Source organism: Oncorhynchus mykiss, chromosome 13 (assembly GCF_057628025.1).
Source record: "Oncorhynchus mykiss isolate SJ-2025 chromosome 13, ASM5762802v1, whole genome shotgun sequence".
NCBI lineage: Eukaryota > Metazoa > Chordata > Actinopteri > Salmoniformes > Salmonidae > Oncorhynchus > Oncorhynchus mykiss.
This window is the reverse complement of record NC_143034.1, coordinates 68,192,987-68,209,610: the sequence shown is the minus strand read 5'-3', so window position 1 is coordinate 68,209,610 and position 16,624 is coordinate 68,192,987. Positions and strand designations below refer to the sequence as shown.

The window sequence follows — 16,624 nt, the reverse complement described above, 5'->3', positions numbered from 1 at the left end:
GACTAGCACACATTGAGAGAGAGAGAGGGGGAGAGAGAGAAAGAACGCGAGAAACATTACTCACAGAAAATTCCACATGCTTTCCCTCCAAGGGACATTAATAATTCAGTCCCCAGAGAGGCCGAGTGAGGGTAGTGGGGCGGCAGGGTAGCCTAGTAGTTAGAGCGTTGAACTAGTAACCGGAAGGTTGTGAGTTCAAAACCCCCGAGCTGACAAGGTACAAATCTGTCGTTCTGCCCCTGAACAGGCAGTTAACCCAGGCCGTCATTGAAAATAAGAATTTGTTCTTAACTGACTTGCCTGGTTAAATAAAGGTTAAAAAATAAATAAAAGGAGAGGTAGAGAGAGAAGAGGATGAGCTACTCTACCTTTTCCTGACAAATGGGGGAGTGGTAAAACAATAGAAATAAAGGCGATAGAGAGCGTGAGACAGACATTTTCTGCAGATTACACAGACCCACAAAGAATTTGTAAACAAATCCAATGTTGATAATCTCCCATATTGATCTGGTGAAATTCCAGTGTGCCATCACAGCAGCAAGATTTGTGACCTGTTGCCACAAGAAAGGGGCAACCAGGGAAGAACAAACACCATTGTAAATACAACCCATATTTATGTTTATTTATTTTCCCTTTTGTTCTTTAACCATTTGCACCTCACTACAACACTGTATATAGACATAATAGGACATTTCATACAAGACTATTCTTTTTGAACTTTTGTAAGTGTAATGTTTACAGTAAATGCTTTATTGTTTATAATCCATTTCACTTTCCTTGGCAATGTAAACATGTTCCCATGCCAATAAAGCCCCTTAAACTGAAATTGAGGGAGAAATAAAGACAAATTAAGAAATGCCTCATCTCTAGACACAAGACACTAAAAACCTGACTCCACAGCCCACAAAGGGGCTCTCCATCCACATCAGCCCCTGATCCAGTCCTCAGTGGACCCCAACATTCAGGCCTGGCTGATTCCTCCATTACTACCAGCAAGAAGCAAGAAGCAAAAAGCAATGAAGAAATTGTTTCAGTTTGCTTCCTGAATTTAAATGAAGCCCCCTTTGCAGAGTCACACCGAGGAGCCCGTCAATGGGAATACCCACTCACCTAACTCTGCAGTTCAGATCTGAATGCGAGTACCCACTCACCTGACGCTGCAGGAGGTCAGAGTTTCAGGCAGCGGAAGGCCACCTGGAGAGGGGTCCTGTTGTGACTAGGGGCCAGGCACAGCTGAGGCCAGCTAAAAGCCCTTTCTCGCCCTACTCTAATAATGACATCATACTGTATGTCACACACCCAACCAATAATGTACAAAAATAAAATAAATACAATGTAAAAAAGAATCAGGAGAAAATATATCATGCACACCGTAAATCAGACACGATTTTAACGTTTTAATTTGCTAAGCTTTCAGCTACTCTTTTACAAGCCAAAGCCTGACAGAAATTGTATGGCTTCTGGGAGTAAATAACAGCTTGTCTGATTACACCAGAGTCCAAATTGGTCTTGAACACAATCACAGATAATTTTAATCTCCATCTGCACTCTTTTGTTGAGGAACGATTTGGAGAAATTGGACTAGACTTTTTTGTTCGAAAAGATATGAAAGTATAGAAGGAAAAAGAATTGTGAAAGAGAAATGATAAAGGACTATCAAGCGTCATCAACTGAAGGCCATTTAATAATCACCATTACCTTTTTGTGTGAGGGTATGATATTAGCAATAACCAAATGAGCCTGTGTGAGATTGGCTGTGTGTGATTGGCTGTGTGTGATTGGCTGTGTGTGATTGGCTGTGCTTTAATCCTCGGTCACGTTCAGTCGGCACAAACCAAGAAAACCTGAGTGAAATGAAGAGGTACCCTCTGAACTTGTCCAATAAGAAACGCTTATTTTTGTTTTACATTTTGAAACTTTTTTCTACAGTGTGCCTTTCTGAACATAACCTCTGTAAAGTCAGTCCGGAGACTAGTTAACATTATTTTTTGCTAACCTCACAAGTCATCTTTCCAGTACAACACAACTCTGACCACACCAGCAGGGATAAAAAAAAGCAACATCCGCATTGTGCCGAGATTAATAGCTCAACACCCAGGATGTGTAGAACTGGAAATGTAATGTATCATATAGCATCAATCGCCTTCGATTAGAACATAAACAATTGATTATTCTAAACCTTCCAAGCATGTGTATTGGCTGCTAAACATAAACGTGTACACATACAGGTTTTTCACCACATCTCCTCTCCCTTTGTTCCAGTTTGTCACATTGAGTGACTGTTTAATTATTCCATGAGGCTGAATAGACATTTGATTGCCCATCTTCCAGGCTCCAATGACTGATGGAGCGAGCTGGTTTACTGCTGTTCACTCAGAGGAAAGACGAAACAACCTCAGGAGAGTCAAATAATGTGATCTACACTACATTTACGGGTGAAGTCGGAAGTTTACATACACCTTAGACAAATACATTTAAACTCAGTTTCACAATTCCTGACATTCAATCCTAGTAGAAATTCCCTGTTTTAGGTCAGTTAGGATCACCACTTTATTTTAAGAATGTGAAATTTCAGAATAATAGTAGAGAGAATGATTTCAGCTTTTATTTATTTCATCACATTCCCAGTGGGTCAGAAGTTCACATACACTCAATTAGTATTTGGTAGCATTGACTTTAAATGTTTTAATTTGGGTCAAACGTTTTGGGTAGAATTTTGTCCCATTCCTCCTGACAGAGCTGGTGTAACTGAGTCAGGTTTTTAGGCCTCCTTGCTCGCACATGCTTTTTCAGCTCTGCCCACAAATGTTCTATGGGATTGGGGTCAGGGCTTTGTGATGGCCACTCCGATACCTTGACTTTGTTGTCCTTAAACTATTTTGCCACAACTTTGGAAGTATGCTTGGGGTCATTGTCCATTTGGAAGACATATTTGCGACCAAGCTTTAACTTCCTGACTGATGTCTTGAGATGTTGCTTCCATATATCCACATAATTTTCTTACCTCATGATGCCATCTATTTTGTGAAGTGCACCAGTCCCTCCTGCAGCAAAGCACCCCCACAACATGTTCTATTTTTGTTTCATCAGACCAGAGGACATTTCTCCAAAAAGTACGATCATTGTCCCCATGTGCAGTTGCAAACCGTAGTCTTGCTTTTTTATGGCGGTTTTGGAGCAGTGGCTTCTTCCTTGCTGAGCGGCCTTTCAGGTTGTCGATATTTTACTGTGGATATAGATACTTTTGTACCTGTTTCCTCCAGCATCTTCACAAGGTCCTTTGCTGTTGTTCTGGGACTGATTTGCACTTTTCACACCAAAGTACGTTCATCTCTAGGAGACAGAACGAGTCTCCTTCCTGAGCGGTATGACGGCTGCGCGGTCCCATGGTGTTTATACTTATGTACTATTGTTTGTACAGATGAACGTGGTACCTTCAGGCATTTGGAAATTGCTCCAAAGGATGAACCAGACTTGTGGAGGTCTACAATTATTTTTCTTGGCTGATTTCTTTTGATTTTCCCATGATGTCAAGCAAAGAGGCACTGAGTTTGAAGGTAGGCCTTGAAATACATCCACAGGTACACCTCGAATTGACTCAAATTATGTAAATTAGCCTATCAGAAGCTTCTAAAGCATGACATCATTTTCTGGAATTTTCCAAGCTGTTTAAAAGGCACAGTCAACTTAGTGTATGTAAACTTCTGATCCACTGGAATTGTGATGCAGTGAATTACAAGTGAAATAATCTTTATGTAAACACTTGTTAAAAAATTACTTATCATGCACAAAGTAGATGTCCTAACCGACTTGCCAAAACTATAGTTTGTTAACAAGAAATGTGAGGAGTGGGTGAAAAACATGTTTTAATGACTCCAACCTAAGTGTATGTAAACTTCCAACTTCAACTGTAACAGAACATACTATACACAATGGAGCATCTCTCAGATAGCACAGGACGGCTGAGGTTTTAGAAAACCATGACTAAACAGACAGATTGAAGGTCGGACAGACATTTTGAGACACACACACACACACCTCTTGAGAAGAAGGCACTGATCATGAAGCTGAAGTTGATGGTTGCCACGGCAAAGACAAGCAGGAAGACAAAGACCAGGGTGGGGTCACTATAGGTCAACACAGCTCCATTAGGGCTCACCTAGAAAGGGCCAGGACAGGAAAGAACATCATTATCATCATGAATACTAAAAACACACTGAATGAAAAATAATTCCCCTCCTCAAAGCAATATAAAGAAAAGACTAGTTAAGTGTTTTTGTTTGTGTTTTATAACATAACCATTATGTGAAGTGCAAACTCACCTTGATGCAGAAGAGCAGCGTGACGAAGAACATGGAGATGGCGAGGAAGAGGAAGAACATGAGGAACCAGGCCGTCCAGTGCAGCCAGTTACTGAGGCCCATCATCCGCATGTACTCCTGTAGAGAGTAAGTAGAGTGAGATTGACCATTTGCTTGACTGACAGGTAATCCACCACCTCACCCACCTTGAGCTTCCTCTCCTTCTCCTGCACCACGGCCCTCACGATGTTCAGAGAGGTATAGGTGAGGCTCAGCACCAGGAGGAGGGGCAGCTGGTTCTGGATGGCCAGGATGAACACGTCGTAGATGAACGGCGGGAAGGGGAATCGGCGGAGGACCACCCGGGTGTGGGAGAGGAGCCAGGCTGCTCCTGTGCTGTTATAGGAACGCATGATGGCCTGGTTGACCGCATGCTGCACTGCCAGGAAACCCTCGCGGAAATAACCTACGGAGAGGAACCGGGTTATGTTAGAATAACTACATCCCAATTCTCAGGTGGGCCCTTGTGCACTCCTCCCCATGGATCAGCACAAACAGCCTAGGGAGGTTCTTTAATCAGTCTCCTGACAATGTTAGTCTGTGAAACCCAAGTCATGTTTTCCTGTTTGCTTATGGCGGAATACAGCTCATTCAGTTCAGCGTTAGTGCCAGCATCAGTCTGTGGTGGTATGTAAACAGCTACAAAAAATACAGATGAAAACTCTCAGGCGAACAATAGCTCGAGACTTCCTTAGATATCATGCACCAGCTGTTGTTTACAAAAATACATAGACCGCCGCCCCTTGTCTTACCAGACGTCGCTGTTCTATCCTGCCAGTACATCGTATAACCAGCCAGCTGTATGATAATATTGTCGTCATTCAGCCACAACTCCGTGAAGCATAAGATGTTACAGTTTTTGGTAGTTGGCAGTTTAATCTTCCCCGTAACTCGGCGATTTTATTCTCCAAAGATTGCACGTTTGCGAGCAGAGTGGAGGGAAGTGGGTGTTTCTTCAATTGCCTACAAATTCTCAGATGGCAGCCAGACCTTCGGCCCCTAATTCTAAGCCCCCTCTTCATGCAGATCACGGGGATCGGGGCCTGTTCCCGAGGAAGCAGTATATTCTTTGCGTCAGGCTCGTCAGAGTCATGAAAGGAAGAAAAGGATTCTGCTAGTCCGTGGTGAGTAATCGCAGTCCTGTGGTCTAGAAGTTATTTTCGGACATAAGAGACGGTAGCGGCAACATTATGCACAAAATAAGTAAAACAATGTGTTAAACAACGCAAATAAACAAAAAAAAAATAAATATCGGCTGGGGCCACGTAAAACATCTGCCTGCATTCTCCGGCGCCATCTTACTAGGGCCCAATCTCGGCGTCTATACCTTGGGCCCATTGTTTTTCCTGTTCATGTCATACTGTATACTGGTGGGAAAAAAACGTCTGGTTCTAAGTATGACACTCTTCCATTACCATGGAGATAAACATGAAATGAGGACTCATTCTGACCTTTTTACCAGATCATTCCTTAACCCCACCAGAAGTTAATTTTAACATTCTGATCTGAAAATGTTGACAACAGCTACTCACTGAATAATCTGAACTGATGAAGGGATAGACGGCTTAAAGAGGCAGGAGGTAGGCCTCAGTAATGAACACTTTTACATTTTAATCCATATCTGACTGAAACTCTTTGTGGTTATTGTCAAGTAGACTGGAATGGTTTCCTCTAGGCGAGCCTTGGGCCATATTCATTAGGCACCAATTTTTTTTTTAACACTGAAACATTTTCGTAAATGTTTTCCATTGTGTGCTTTAATAAATATGACCCTGATATCTCCCATTGGAGACACATTAACACAGCCACTTAATTTGAGATCAAAGGTCTGGCTCAGTAGAGAACACCAGAACGCCAGTTCTCCTCTGTTCTCGTCACTCGTTCATCATCTCTTCCTATTTTGAGAGTCAGAATATTGACATAGCTTCAAAGAGGAAGGAGGAAGGGAATCAAAAGGGCTGGGTCTAAAATGGAGGATCTGGAGCCATGAGCAAAGAGATGGGGCAACATCCTATTCTCAATTTAATACACTACTTGTTACGCAACCACCATCATCGTTTCTGGATATATTCTGGAAAATATTTTTAAATATCTGAGCCATCACCATTTATCAGAGAGAAAAGTGAATATATATATGGATGGACAAAAAAAAAAAAGTTTCCTGATGATGAAGGCAAAGCTGTGAAAAATACCATTTGGGTTAGAAACGTAGTGTGACAAGGAGGTATCACTAGATTACAGGGCTCAGCCAAACACTGTTGCCCTGTGACACAAAGCAAGGCTTGCCATGGGAACACAGCGGGAGCAAGGAGGAAAGGTTATCTTTCAAGGGGCTGTGCAAATAGCTAAAGCTCTCCCATCGAGTGTGTGATCTGTCAACACGAGATAATGACAGTGCACCTGACTGCGGCAGTTGGTTAAACCCTCCTGTGTAGGAGTACAGGTTTACATGTTATATTGTATATGTCACTTAGGGGTCACTTTTATGCAAAGTAGAGTTGCGTTTAATAAAAATAAAAAAAAGTGTTTGTCATGCTTTAGACTAGAGGTCGACCGATTAATCGGAATGGCCGATTATTTAGGGCCGATTTCACATTTTCATAACAATCGGAAATCGGTATTTTTGGGCTCCGATTTGCTGATTTTTTATTTTTATTATTATATATCATTTTTTTTACACCTTTTATTTAATCATTATTTAACTAGGCAAGTCAGTTAAGAACACATTCTTATTTTCAATGACGACCTAGGAACGGTGGGTTAACTGCCTTGTTCAGGGGCAGAACGACAGATTTCCACATTGTCAGCTCGGGGGATCCAATCTTGCAACCTTACAGTTAACTACTCCAAAGCAATAACGACCTGCCTCTCTCTCGTTGCACTCCACAAGGAGACTGCCTGTTACGCAACTGCAGTAAGCCAAGGTAAGTTGCTAGCTAGCATTAAACTTATCTTATAAAAAACAATCAATCATAATCACTAGTTAACTACACATGGTTGATGATATTACTAGATATTATCTAGCGTGTCCCGCGTTGCATAAAATCTGACTGAGCATACAAGCATACAAGTATCTAAGTATCTGACTGAGAGGTGGTAGGCAGAAGCAGGCACGTAAACATTCATTCAAACAGCACTTTCATGCGTTTTTCCAGCAGCTCTTCGTTGTGCGTCAAGCATTGCGCTGTTTATGACTTCAAACCTATCAACTCCCGAGATGATTCTGGTGTGACCAAAGTGAAATGGCTGGCTAGTTAGCGCGCGCTAATAGCGTTTTAAACTTCACTCGCTTTGAGCCTTGGCGTGGTTGTTTCCCTTGCTCTGCATGGGTAACGCTGCTTCGATGTGGTGGCTGTTGTCGTTGTGTTGCTGGTTTGAGCCCAGGGAGGAGCGAGGCGAGGGACGGAAGCTATACTGTTACACTGGCAATACTAAAGGGCCTATAAGAACATCCAATAGTCAAAGGTTAATGAAATACAAATGGTATAGAGGGAAATAGTCCTATAATAACTACAACCTAAAACGTATTACCTGGGAATATTGAAGACTCGTGTTAAAAGGAACCACCAGCTTTCATACGTTCTCATGTTCTGAGCAAGGAACTGAAACGTTAGCTTTCTTACATAGCACATATTGCACTTTTACTTTCTTCTCCAACACTTTGTTTGATTGAACATGTTTCATTATCTACTTGAGCCTAAATTGATTTTATTGATGTATTATATTAAGTTAAAATAAGTGTTAATTCAGTATTGTTGTAATTGTCATTATTACAAATACATATTTTTTTTATTTCTTTATTATTTATTTTAAATCGGTTGATTAATCGGTATCGGCTTTTTTGGTCCTCCAATAATCAGTATCGGTATCGGCGTTGAAAATTCATAATCGGTCGACCTCTACTTCAGACAGCTACAGTCTCTCCAAACACACAAAATCCTTCCTCTCGTATCTGGCTCTGATCCACTGTTCCCGAAGGAGCCTGCAGAAACACTTGGTGTTTGTTTACTATATTTACTGTGTTTATGCTTGAAAAGATTCACTGTCAATAATGTCTGATTAACCAACATGGATGACAGATCAGGGTGGCGTTCATTAGGGCACGCAACTGAATATGTTTTGCAACGGAACACAAAAAGGAGTATTTCTTATTGGACCAGTCCAGAGAGTTCCTCCCTGTTTCAGTCCGTTTGGTGCCTAATGAACACAACCCTGGAGTTCTCATCCAGTGAGTGTATAATGGTGTACTTATCTTTTAAATATTATAAATATTATATTGCTCCTCTGCCCTGTAAAATAATCAGGATTGCCAAGTCAAAATATTTTTATTACAGAAATGATTGGAATGGACGGTCACCCATAAAAATACTTTGACACCCTTCTCTCCAATTCCCTCTGCCTCACTCTGAATTTATCATTCCCATTTCATGTCTAGTTCCCTCCCTCCCCCTATCACCACCCTTGTCTTTCAACCCTTTCCCTCACTATCTCTCTCTCTTCGCTCTGCCTGTCTTATCAGTAATCCGTCTTAACATGTACACAGGCAATATGAACAGGCAAACACAAACATATGAAGCCTGAGACTGTGTTTATGTGTGTGTATATATATCTAATTATTATTATCCTCACGGGTGCCGGAAATCCCTCAAAGTCCCCTCAAGGATAGTAGAACAAGGAACATTCTCCATTGTGAGTACAAAGGCTATGTTAAGCTTAAGTGTTAAGTTTAGAGTTACAATTAGGGTTAGGGTACAGGCTCACCAGGCGTGCCCCCCTGGAGGTCGTACTGCTCCCTGGGCCCGGGCAGTTGGAAGAGGGGGAACAAGTTGAGGGTGTGCCAGTCAAAGTCATTGTTGATGTTCAGCTCAGACTTCTCCTTGGCCGGGGCATTACGTGGACTAAAGCTGAACCGCAGGTGGTAGCTGACCTGTAGGGGATAGGAGGAGGAGAGGAGGGAGGGAGAGAAAGAAATAGAGAGAGTAAAGAGAGAAAGATTATGAACAACTGGAAGAGTAGATTCTTTTTGTAGATGTGAAAGATCAGATTACATATATTGATCCACCACCATCTATCTACCTCTCTGCCCACCACACACCAACACATTCCACTGACACAGGGAGAGGGTGACAGAGTTAAATCTCCATAGGGAGGATGGTGTCCATCAACCCAACCACGGAATTCTCATCTCTTTTTCCTGACTTCCTTCCAGCAGGTCATTCCCGCTGCACAGGTAAAAAAAAAAAAAATGTGGAGCTTTAGCTTTTGGTGTGTCGAGGTCTGCCGCTTTCTGTCCATTTAGGTCATTTCTGTAGAATATTTATGTCTCTATAGGCAACCCCTTTTGGCTCAAGAGCATTCTCAGATGCAAACGTTCTGTATAGCCTCAAACCAGGAGGAAATACTAAAGTGTGGTTAAAGGTTAGCATGTCAAGGATTTGGCTGGACTGCAGGTGACTCCAGGATTATTGTATTTGAATGAGGGGCAATAATACCGTCAGTGAGAACCAGATGCTTTCATATGTAAACAAAGAGCTGATTCAGGGTTCAAGGTTCAAGGTTCAATTAGGGTGACCACATGTCCCAGATTGTGCGGGACAGTCCTGCATTTTGGCCTTTCGTCCCACAACCAAACAATCATGTCCCGCATTTTACCAACAAATGAAAACATCACTAATTTAGAAAAAAGGTACATTTGTCTTGTATTTCAGTCCAATCGTTGTTGAGATCTGATATTATGCGCAACACAAGAAGAGACATAGGCCAATGTCATATCATCAACCAATCACATTTGTCAAAACCTTTCAGGCTAAATTCCAGCTAAACTTGGAGGACTGTTCATTAACTACTAACAAAAAATGTGTGTAATGAAGAGCTACTAATGTCAGTAAATAGTCATATTAGACAAAGATATAAGGTCATTTTGGCAAACATGCTCATTAGTTGCTCATCCAACATATTTGCTGCTACTTCATTCAATACCGTTTTAAAAGTCTCTCTTCCTAACTGTTAAACATTCCCTAAGACAAACCAGCAATGATTCCTTGGCAAAATATTCCCAGATTTTGTTTGAGGAAAAAAGTGTAGGCAAGGTACACTTCAATTAGTTCACTCGGTGCTGCGGTAGGGAGATGTGTGTGCCTGTGTGTGGAAAAATGATTCAGGTGTAGGCTACACTGTCCCACGAATGTCCCATAAAATCATACCATTGTCCCGCTTTTGGCCATTTTAAAATGTGCTCACCCTAGGTTATAGTACAGTGAAGCTGACTGGTCACACACATACTGTTATTTATTTTTTATTTCACCTTTATTTAACCAGGCCAGTTGAGAATAAGTTCTCATTTACAACTGCGACCTGGCCAAGATAAAGCATAGCAGTGCGACACAAACAATAACACAGAGTTACACATGGAATAAACAAAACAAGCATACAGTCAATAATACAATAGAAAAAGTCTATATACAATGTGTGCAAATGAGGTAGGAGAAGAGAAGTAAGGCAATAAATAGGCCATAGTGGCAATATAATTACAATATAGCAATTAAACACTGGAGTGATAGATGTGCAGAAGATGAATGTGCAAGTAGAGATACTGGGGTGCAAAGGAGCAAAATAAATAAAATAAATAACAGTATGGGGATGAGGTAGTTGGATGGGCTATTCACAGATGGGCTATGTACAGGTGCAGTGATCTGTGAGCTGTTCTGACAGCTGGTGCTTAAAGCTAGTGAGGAAGATATGAGTCTCCAACTTCAGTGATTTTTGCAGTTTATTCCAGTCATTGGCAGCAGAGAACTGGAAGGAAAGGTGGCCGAAGAGGAATTGGCTTGGGGTGACCAGTGAAGTATACCTTGTGGAGCGTGTGCTACGGGTGGGTGTTGCTATGGTGATCAGTGAGCTGAGATGAGCTGAGATAAGGCATAGCATAGACTTAAAAATGACCTGTAGCCAGTAGGTTTGGCGACGAATATGAAGCGAGGGCCAGCCAACGAGAGCATACAGGTCGCAGTGGTGGGTGGTATATGGGGCTTTGGTGACAAAACGGATGGCACTGTGAAAGCAAATTGGATGCAGTCTGAGTAGAGTGTTGGAGGCTATCCTGTAAATGACATCGCCGAAGTCAAGGATCGGTAGGATGGTCACAAGGATATGTTTGGCAGTAAGAGTCTGCCAATAAGAATGTGGTGATTGACGGAGTCGAAAGCCTTGGCCAGGTCGATGAATACAGCTGCACAGTATTGTCTCTTATCAACGGCGGTTATGATATCGTTTAGGACCTTGAGCGTGGCTGAGGTGCACCCATGACCAGCTCGGAAACCAGATTACATAGCGGAGAAGGTACGGTGGGATTCGAAATGGTCGGTGATCTGTTTGTTAACTTGGCTTTCGAAGACCTTAGAAAGGCAGGGTAGGATAGATATAGGTCGGTAGCAGTTTGGGTCTAGAGTGTGTCATGACGTTGCCCTCTTTGGGTATAGCGAGCACCATCCCCCTCTCTCTGTCTCCTCCACTCAGGCTGCTGCAACTGCAGGTTGTAAATTCCTGGAGGAGATTATCTCCTCATGGCCACAGTATAGATGGAGAGTGAGTGTCATAGAGAGAACAAAGGAATTTCTTCCACCTCACAGAACTGGAGAACCGAACAACATTTATGTTCTGGAGAAGGTATGAAAGATCGGTGAAGAATCCAACTACGAACTGGTGCGTTTGGTACAATTTTGTGAAACTCATGAAAGACAATATGGCCACATTACCATAACGCTGTTTATAAAATAGCCTCAGTTATGAGGCTTACATTTAATTGTTGTATAAAATGAATGAGTGAGGATGGAAATGTTTGTGAAATTGTGTAATGTGAATTTGGACTGTTTAATGAAGGAAACTCCAATTCCCTTTGGAGTTTAACTAAATCAGAGGACCGCCCATGAGCACAGTTATGGTCTGGCGTCATGGGACAGGCCCTTTTCTGCTCTTCCGTATAAATCCCTCACCCGGGTTTTCTATCGCCAGACCAGCTTACCTCGATAACGAGAGGGCTAAAGGTTGCAGACCAGCTTACCACGAGAGTGCCAAGGTTTGAGTAGAGACCATAAACCTGAGTATAAGCTAAGGTTTTAGTAGATGGCTGAATCTTTTAACCATCCCACGTGGTTAAACTCTTAGACTATCGATACCGACAGAATAAGAACAAGTCTTTGATATTAATTACTAGTCTGCAGCTAGGAATTGGCTATCATTGAACACAAAGACCGACAACCGGCGAAACATCTATTCTATAACGACATGAATGAATGTCACTCTGAACTATTCATTCTAACCACGACAGAGAGAGAGAGAGGGCAGACAGACTCTCCAACAGAAACTAACTTTTCAACAGAGATCCCGACGACACACTGAGCGAAAATATATATATTGATTGCAATTGTTCCCGAATAAGTGAGTGTTCATGTGCAAAGGATTAGAATTTCAATTGTTATAATATTCAACTCTATAGTGTCTCCTCAGCTGACCCCCCACTAACAAGCCGCCATGCCGGTTTAGCCCACTAGGGCACATTCTCCTATCATTTCCTTGTAACCATATCTACTGTTTGTTATGCATTTCTGTGAATTACCTCCCGGTCGCAGCCGGCTGCGACAGAGCCTGGGCGCGAACCCAGAGTCTCTGGTGGCACCATAATTTGCAAATAAATTCATTAAACATGTATTTGATTGATTTTATTTTTTCCTAATTTTGTCTGTCATAGTTGAAGTGTACCTATGATGAAAATTACAGGCCTCATCTTTTTAAGTGGGAGAACTTGCACAATTGGTGGCTGACTAAATACTTTTTTACCTGTAGACAGGTGTGTGCCCTTCCAAATTATGTCCAATCAATTGAATCTACCACAATCAAGTTGTAGAAACAGGATGTACCGGAGCAACATTTTTAGTCTCATAGCAAAGGGTCTGAACACTTATGTAAATATGGTATTTCTGTTTTTTCATTTTTAATACAGTTGCAAAAAAGTCTAAAAACCTATTTTCACTGACATTATGGGGTATTGTCTGTAGATTGGATTTTTTTTAATGCACTTTAAAATAAGGCTGTAACGTAACAAAATGTGGAAAAAGTCAAGGGGTCTGAATACTGTCCAAAGGCATATATATTTGCTACTGCTCGACAAAAAATGAAAACCTCGGACGATCAACAGCCTATCGACCAAACAATCGACCAGGCGACTAATTGGGGTCAGCCCTAAGTGCAATACAAGCTATATGAATACACTATTAAACCAACCTGTTGGGGCAGTGGCTCATCATCGTGAGTGAAGGAGTGCTCAAACACCACAGCAGCCAGAACCTTCCGAGCCTGAGGGTCCTTCCTCACAAAGTCCTCAAACTGCTCCTCTGTCTCAAACCCATGCACTGATGGGGCAAACAGAGAGAGAGAGAGAGAGAACGTTAGTTGAAGTGACAAAATCCCACGTCATGTCTACCAATTTTTCACAACGACTCTCCTTTGAACTCTCCTTTGGTTTTACCAGATCTATTGTATTATATTCTCTTACATTCCTTTCACATTTCCAAACTTTAAAGCGATTCATTTCAAATGGTACCAAGAATATCCTTGCTTCTGGGCCTGAACTACAGGCAATTAGATTTGGGTAAGTCATTTTGGGCAAAAATTTTAAAAAAGTGGCGGATCCTTAATTAACCTTGTGAATTCTACCAGTTGACATGGAGACATACAGTAAGAAGAGAAACAAGTGGCAGGAACAGAACAGTCACACAGGCAAAGACAGACAGATCCTCTGTCTGTACTACCCTGGTTTGAAAGCCAGCTGAAAACACAACAGGCTCATTTAACAGTGGCATGATATAGACACAGTGAAGTTGTGAAATAAGCCTCACTTTCACCCCGTGTTCCAGTCACAGAAAACAATCAATATCATATCTTGAGCTCAAAATATGTTTTCCATTAATTTATAGATTTGCCTACCGCTCCCATAGATTTCAACATACTCTGTTAATCTTATCTGTAGCACTGGTATTCAGGCCCACACACACACATAGGCTCTCTCACTCTAAAACAGGTCAAAATCAAAAGTAGCAGTCAGTATCTGCTGCCACCAGCTCCTCCTCATTGACTGCACCAGATTTGCCACTTCTTGCTGTTAGATGTTACACCACTCTTCCATCAAGGCACCTGCAAGGACCCAAACATTTGCCCTTACCCTCCGATCCAACAGGTCCCAGATGTGCTAAATATGATTGCGATCCAGGCTCTTCGCTGGCCATGGCAGAACAGGAAATCATGCTCAGAATGAGCAGTATAGCTGGTGGCATTGTCATGTCAGGATGAGCCTGCAGGACGGTACCACATGAGGGAGGAGGATGTCTTCCCTGTAAGGCACAGCGTTGAGATTACCTGCAATGACAACAAGCTCAGTCCGATGATGCTGTGACACACCACCTCCAGAGTACAGGCCTCAGTGTGATGCTCATTCCTTCGACAACAAACACGAATCCGACCATCACCCCTGGTGAGACAAAACCGCGACTCGTCAGTGAAGAGCACATTTTGCCAGTCCTGTCTGGTCCAGCAACGGTGGGTTTGTGCCCATAGGCGACGTTGTTGCCGGTGATGTCTGGTGAGGACCTGCCTTACAACAGGCCTACAAGCCCTCAGTCCAGCCTCTCTCAGCCTATTGCAGACAGTCTGAGCACTGATGGCGGGATTGTGCGTTCCTGGTGTAACTCAGGCAGTTGCTGTTGCCATCCTGTACCTGTCCCGCAGGTGTGATGTTTGGATGTACCGATCCTGTGCAGGTGTTGTTACACATGGTCTGCCACTGCGAGGACGATCAGCTGTCTGTCTGTCTCCCTGTAGCGCTGTCTTAGGCGTCTCACAGTACGGAAATTGCAATTTATTGCCCTGGCCACATCTGCAGTCCTCATGCCTCCTTGCAGCATGCCTAAGGCACATTCACACAGATGAGCAGGGACCCTGGGCATCTTTCTTTTGGTGTTTTTCAGAGTCAGTAGAAAGTGTGGTGTGATGTTCGGATGTACCGATCCTCTGCCACTACAAGGACGATCCGCTGTAGCGCAATCTTAGGCGTCTCACAGTACGGACATTGCAATTTATTGCCCTGGGCACGCATGCCTCATGCATGCAGCATGCCTAAGGCACGTTCACGCAGATGAGCAGAGACCCTGGGCATCTTTTTTTGTGGTGTTTTTCAGAGTCAATAGAAAGGCCTGTCCTAAGTTTTCATAACTGTGAACTTAATTGCCTACTGTGTGTAAGCTGTTAGTGTCTTAACGACCGTTCCACAGGTGCATGTTCATTAATTCTTTATGGTTGATTGAACAAGCATGGGAAACAGTGTTTAAACCCTTTACAATAAAGATCTGTGAAGTTATTTGGATTTTCACAAATTATCTTTGAAAGACAAAATCCTGAAAAAGGAATGTTTCTTTTTTTGCTGAGTTTATTTATTTTTTCCTGTCCCTTTTTCATATTGATTCTATACTGAAGAAAAATATAAATGCAACATGTAAAGTGTTGGTCCCATGATTAATGAGCTGCATTTTTTTTTTAAATCACAGAAATGTTCATCAAAAAGCTTATTTCTCAAATTTGTTTACATGTGAGCATTTCTCCTTTGCCAAGAAAATCCATCCACCTGACAGCAGCAGCTTATCAAGAAGCTGATTAAACAGCATGATCAATACACAGGTGCACCTTGTGCTGGGGGCACACAAAAAAAGGCCACCAAAGTTGTCACACAACACAATGCCACAGATGTCTCAAGTTGAGGGATCATGCAATTGGCATGCTGACTTCAGGAATGTCCAGCAGAGCTATTCCCAGATAATTTAATGTTAATTTCTCTACCATATGCCACCTCCAATGTCATTTTAGAGAATTTGGCAACCGGCCTCACAAACTCAGATCACGTGTAACCACACCAGCCCAGGACTTCCACATCCTCTTCTTCACCTTTCGGGATCGTCTGAGAGGGGCCCTTTTGTGGGGAAAAACTCCCCAGTGGGTGGGCACACCCACAGCTGCGCCCCTGCCAAGTGATGTGAAATGCATAGATTAGGGCCTAATTTATTTATATAAATTGATTGATATCCTTCTATGAACTCCGTATAATTGCTGAAAGTGTATTTGTATAATGTATTACAAGATGTGCATACATTTTAACGCGTCATACCCTGTTGAGAGTTATTCTACATGCATGACATTCTAAACCTCCATAGTGACCGCTC

General features: G+C 42.3%; 1 protein-coding gene across 2 annotated transcripts in view; it reads right to left on the bottom strand.

The window, feature by feature from the left end:
• abca3b (ATP binding cassette subfamily A member 3b) overlaps window positions 1-16,624 on the bottom strand; it is an 84,693-nt gene that overhangs the window by 50,025 nt on the left and 18,044 nt on the right. For both annotated transcript variants that reach the window (XM_090197342.1, XM_090197343.1), the window contains exons 4-8: window positions 13,641-13,768; window positions 9,123-9,288; window positions 4,508-4,767; window positions 4,323-4,439; window positions 4,039-4,159 (exon numbers count right to left, since the gene is read on the bottom strand). In XM_090197342.1, the coding sequence (XP_090053468.1) occupies window positions 4,039-4,159; window positions 4,323-4,439; window positions 4,508-4,767; window positions 9,123-9,288; window positions 13,641-13,768 (792 nt within the window). The remainder of the gene's footprint in view (window positions 1-4,038; window positions 4,160-4,322; window positions 4,440-4,507; window positions 4,768-9,122; window positions 9,289-13,640; window positions 13,769-16,624) is intronic.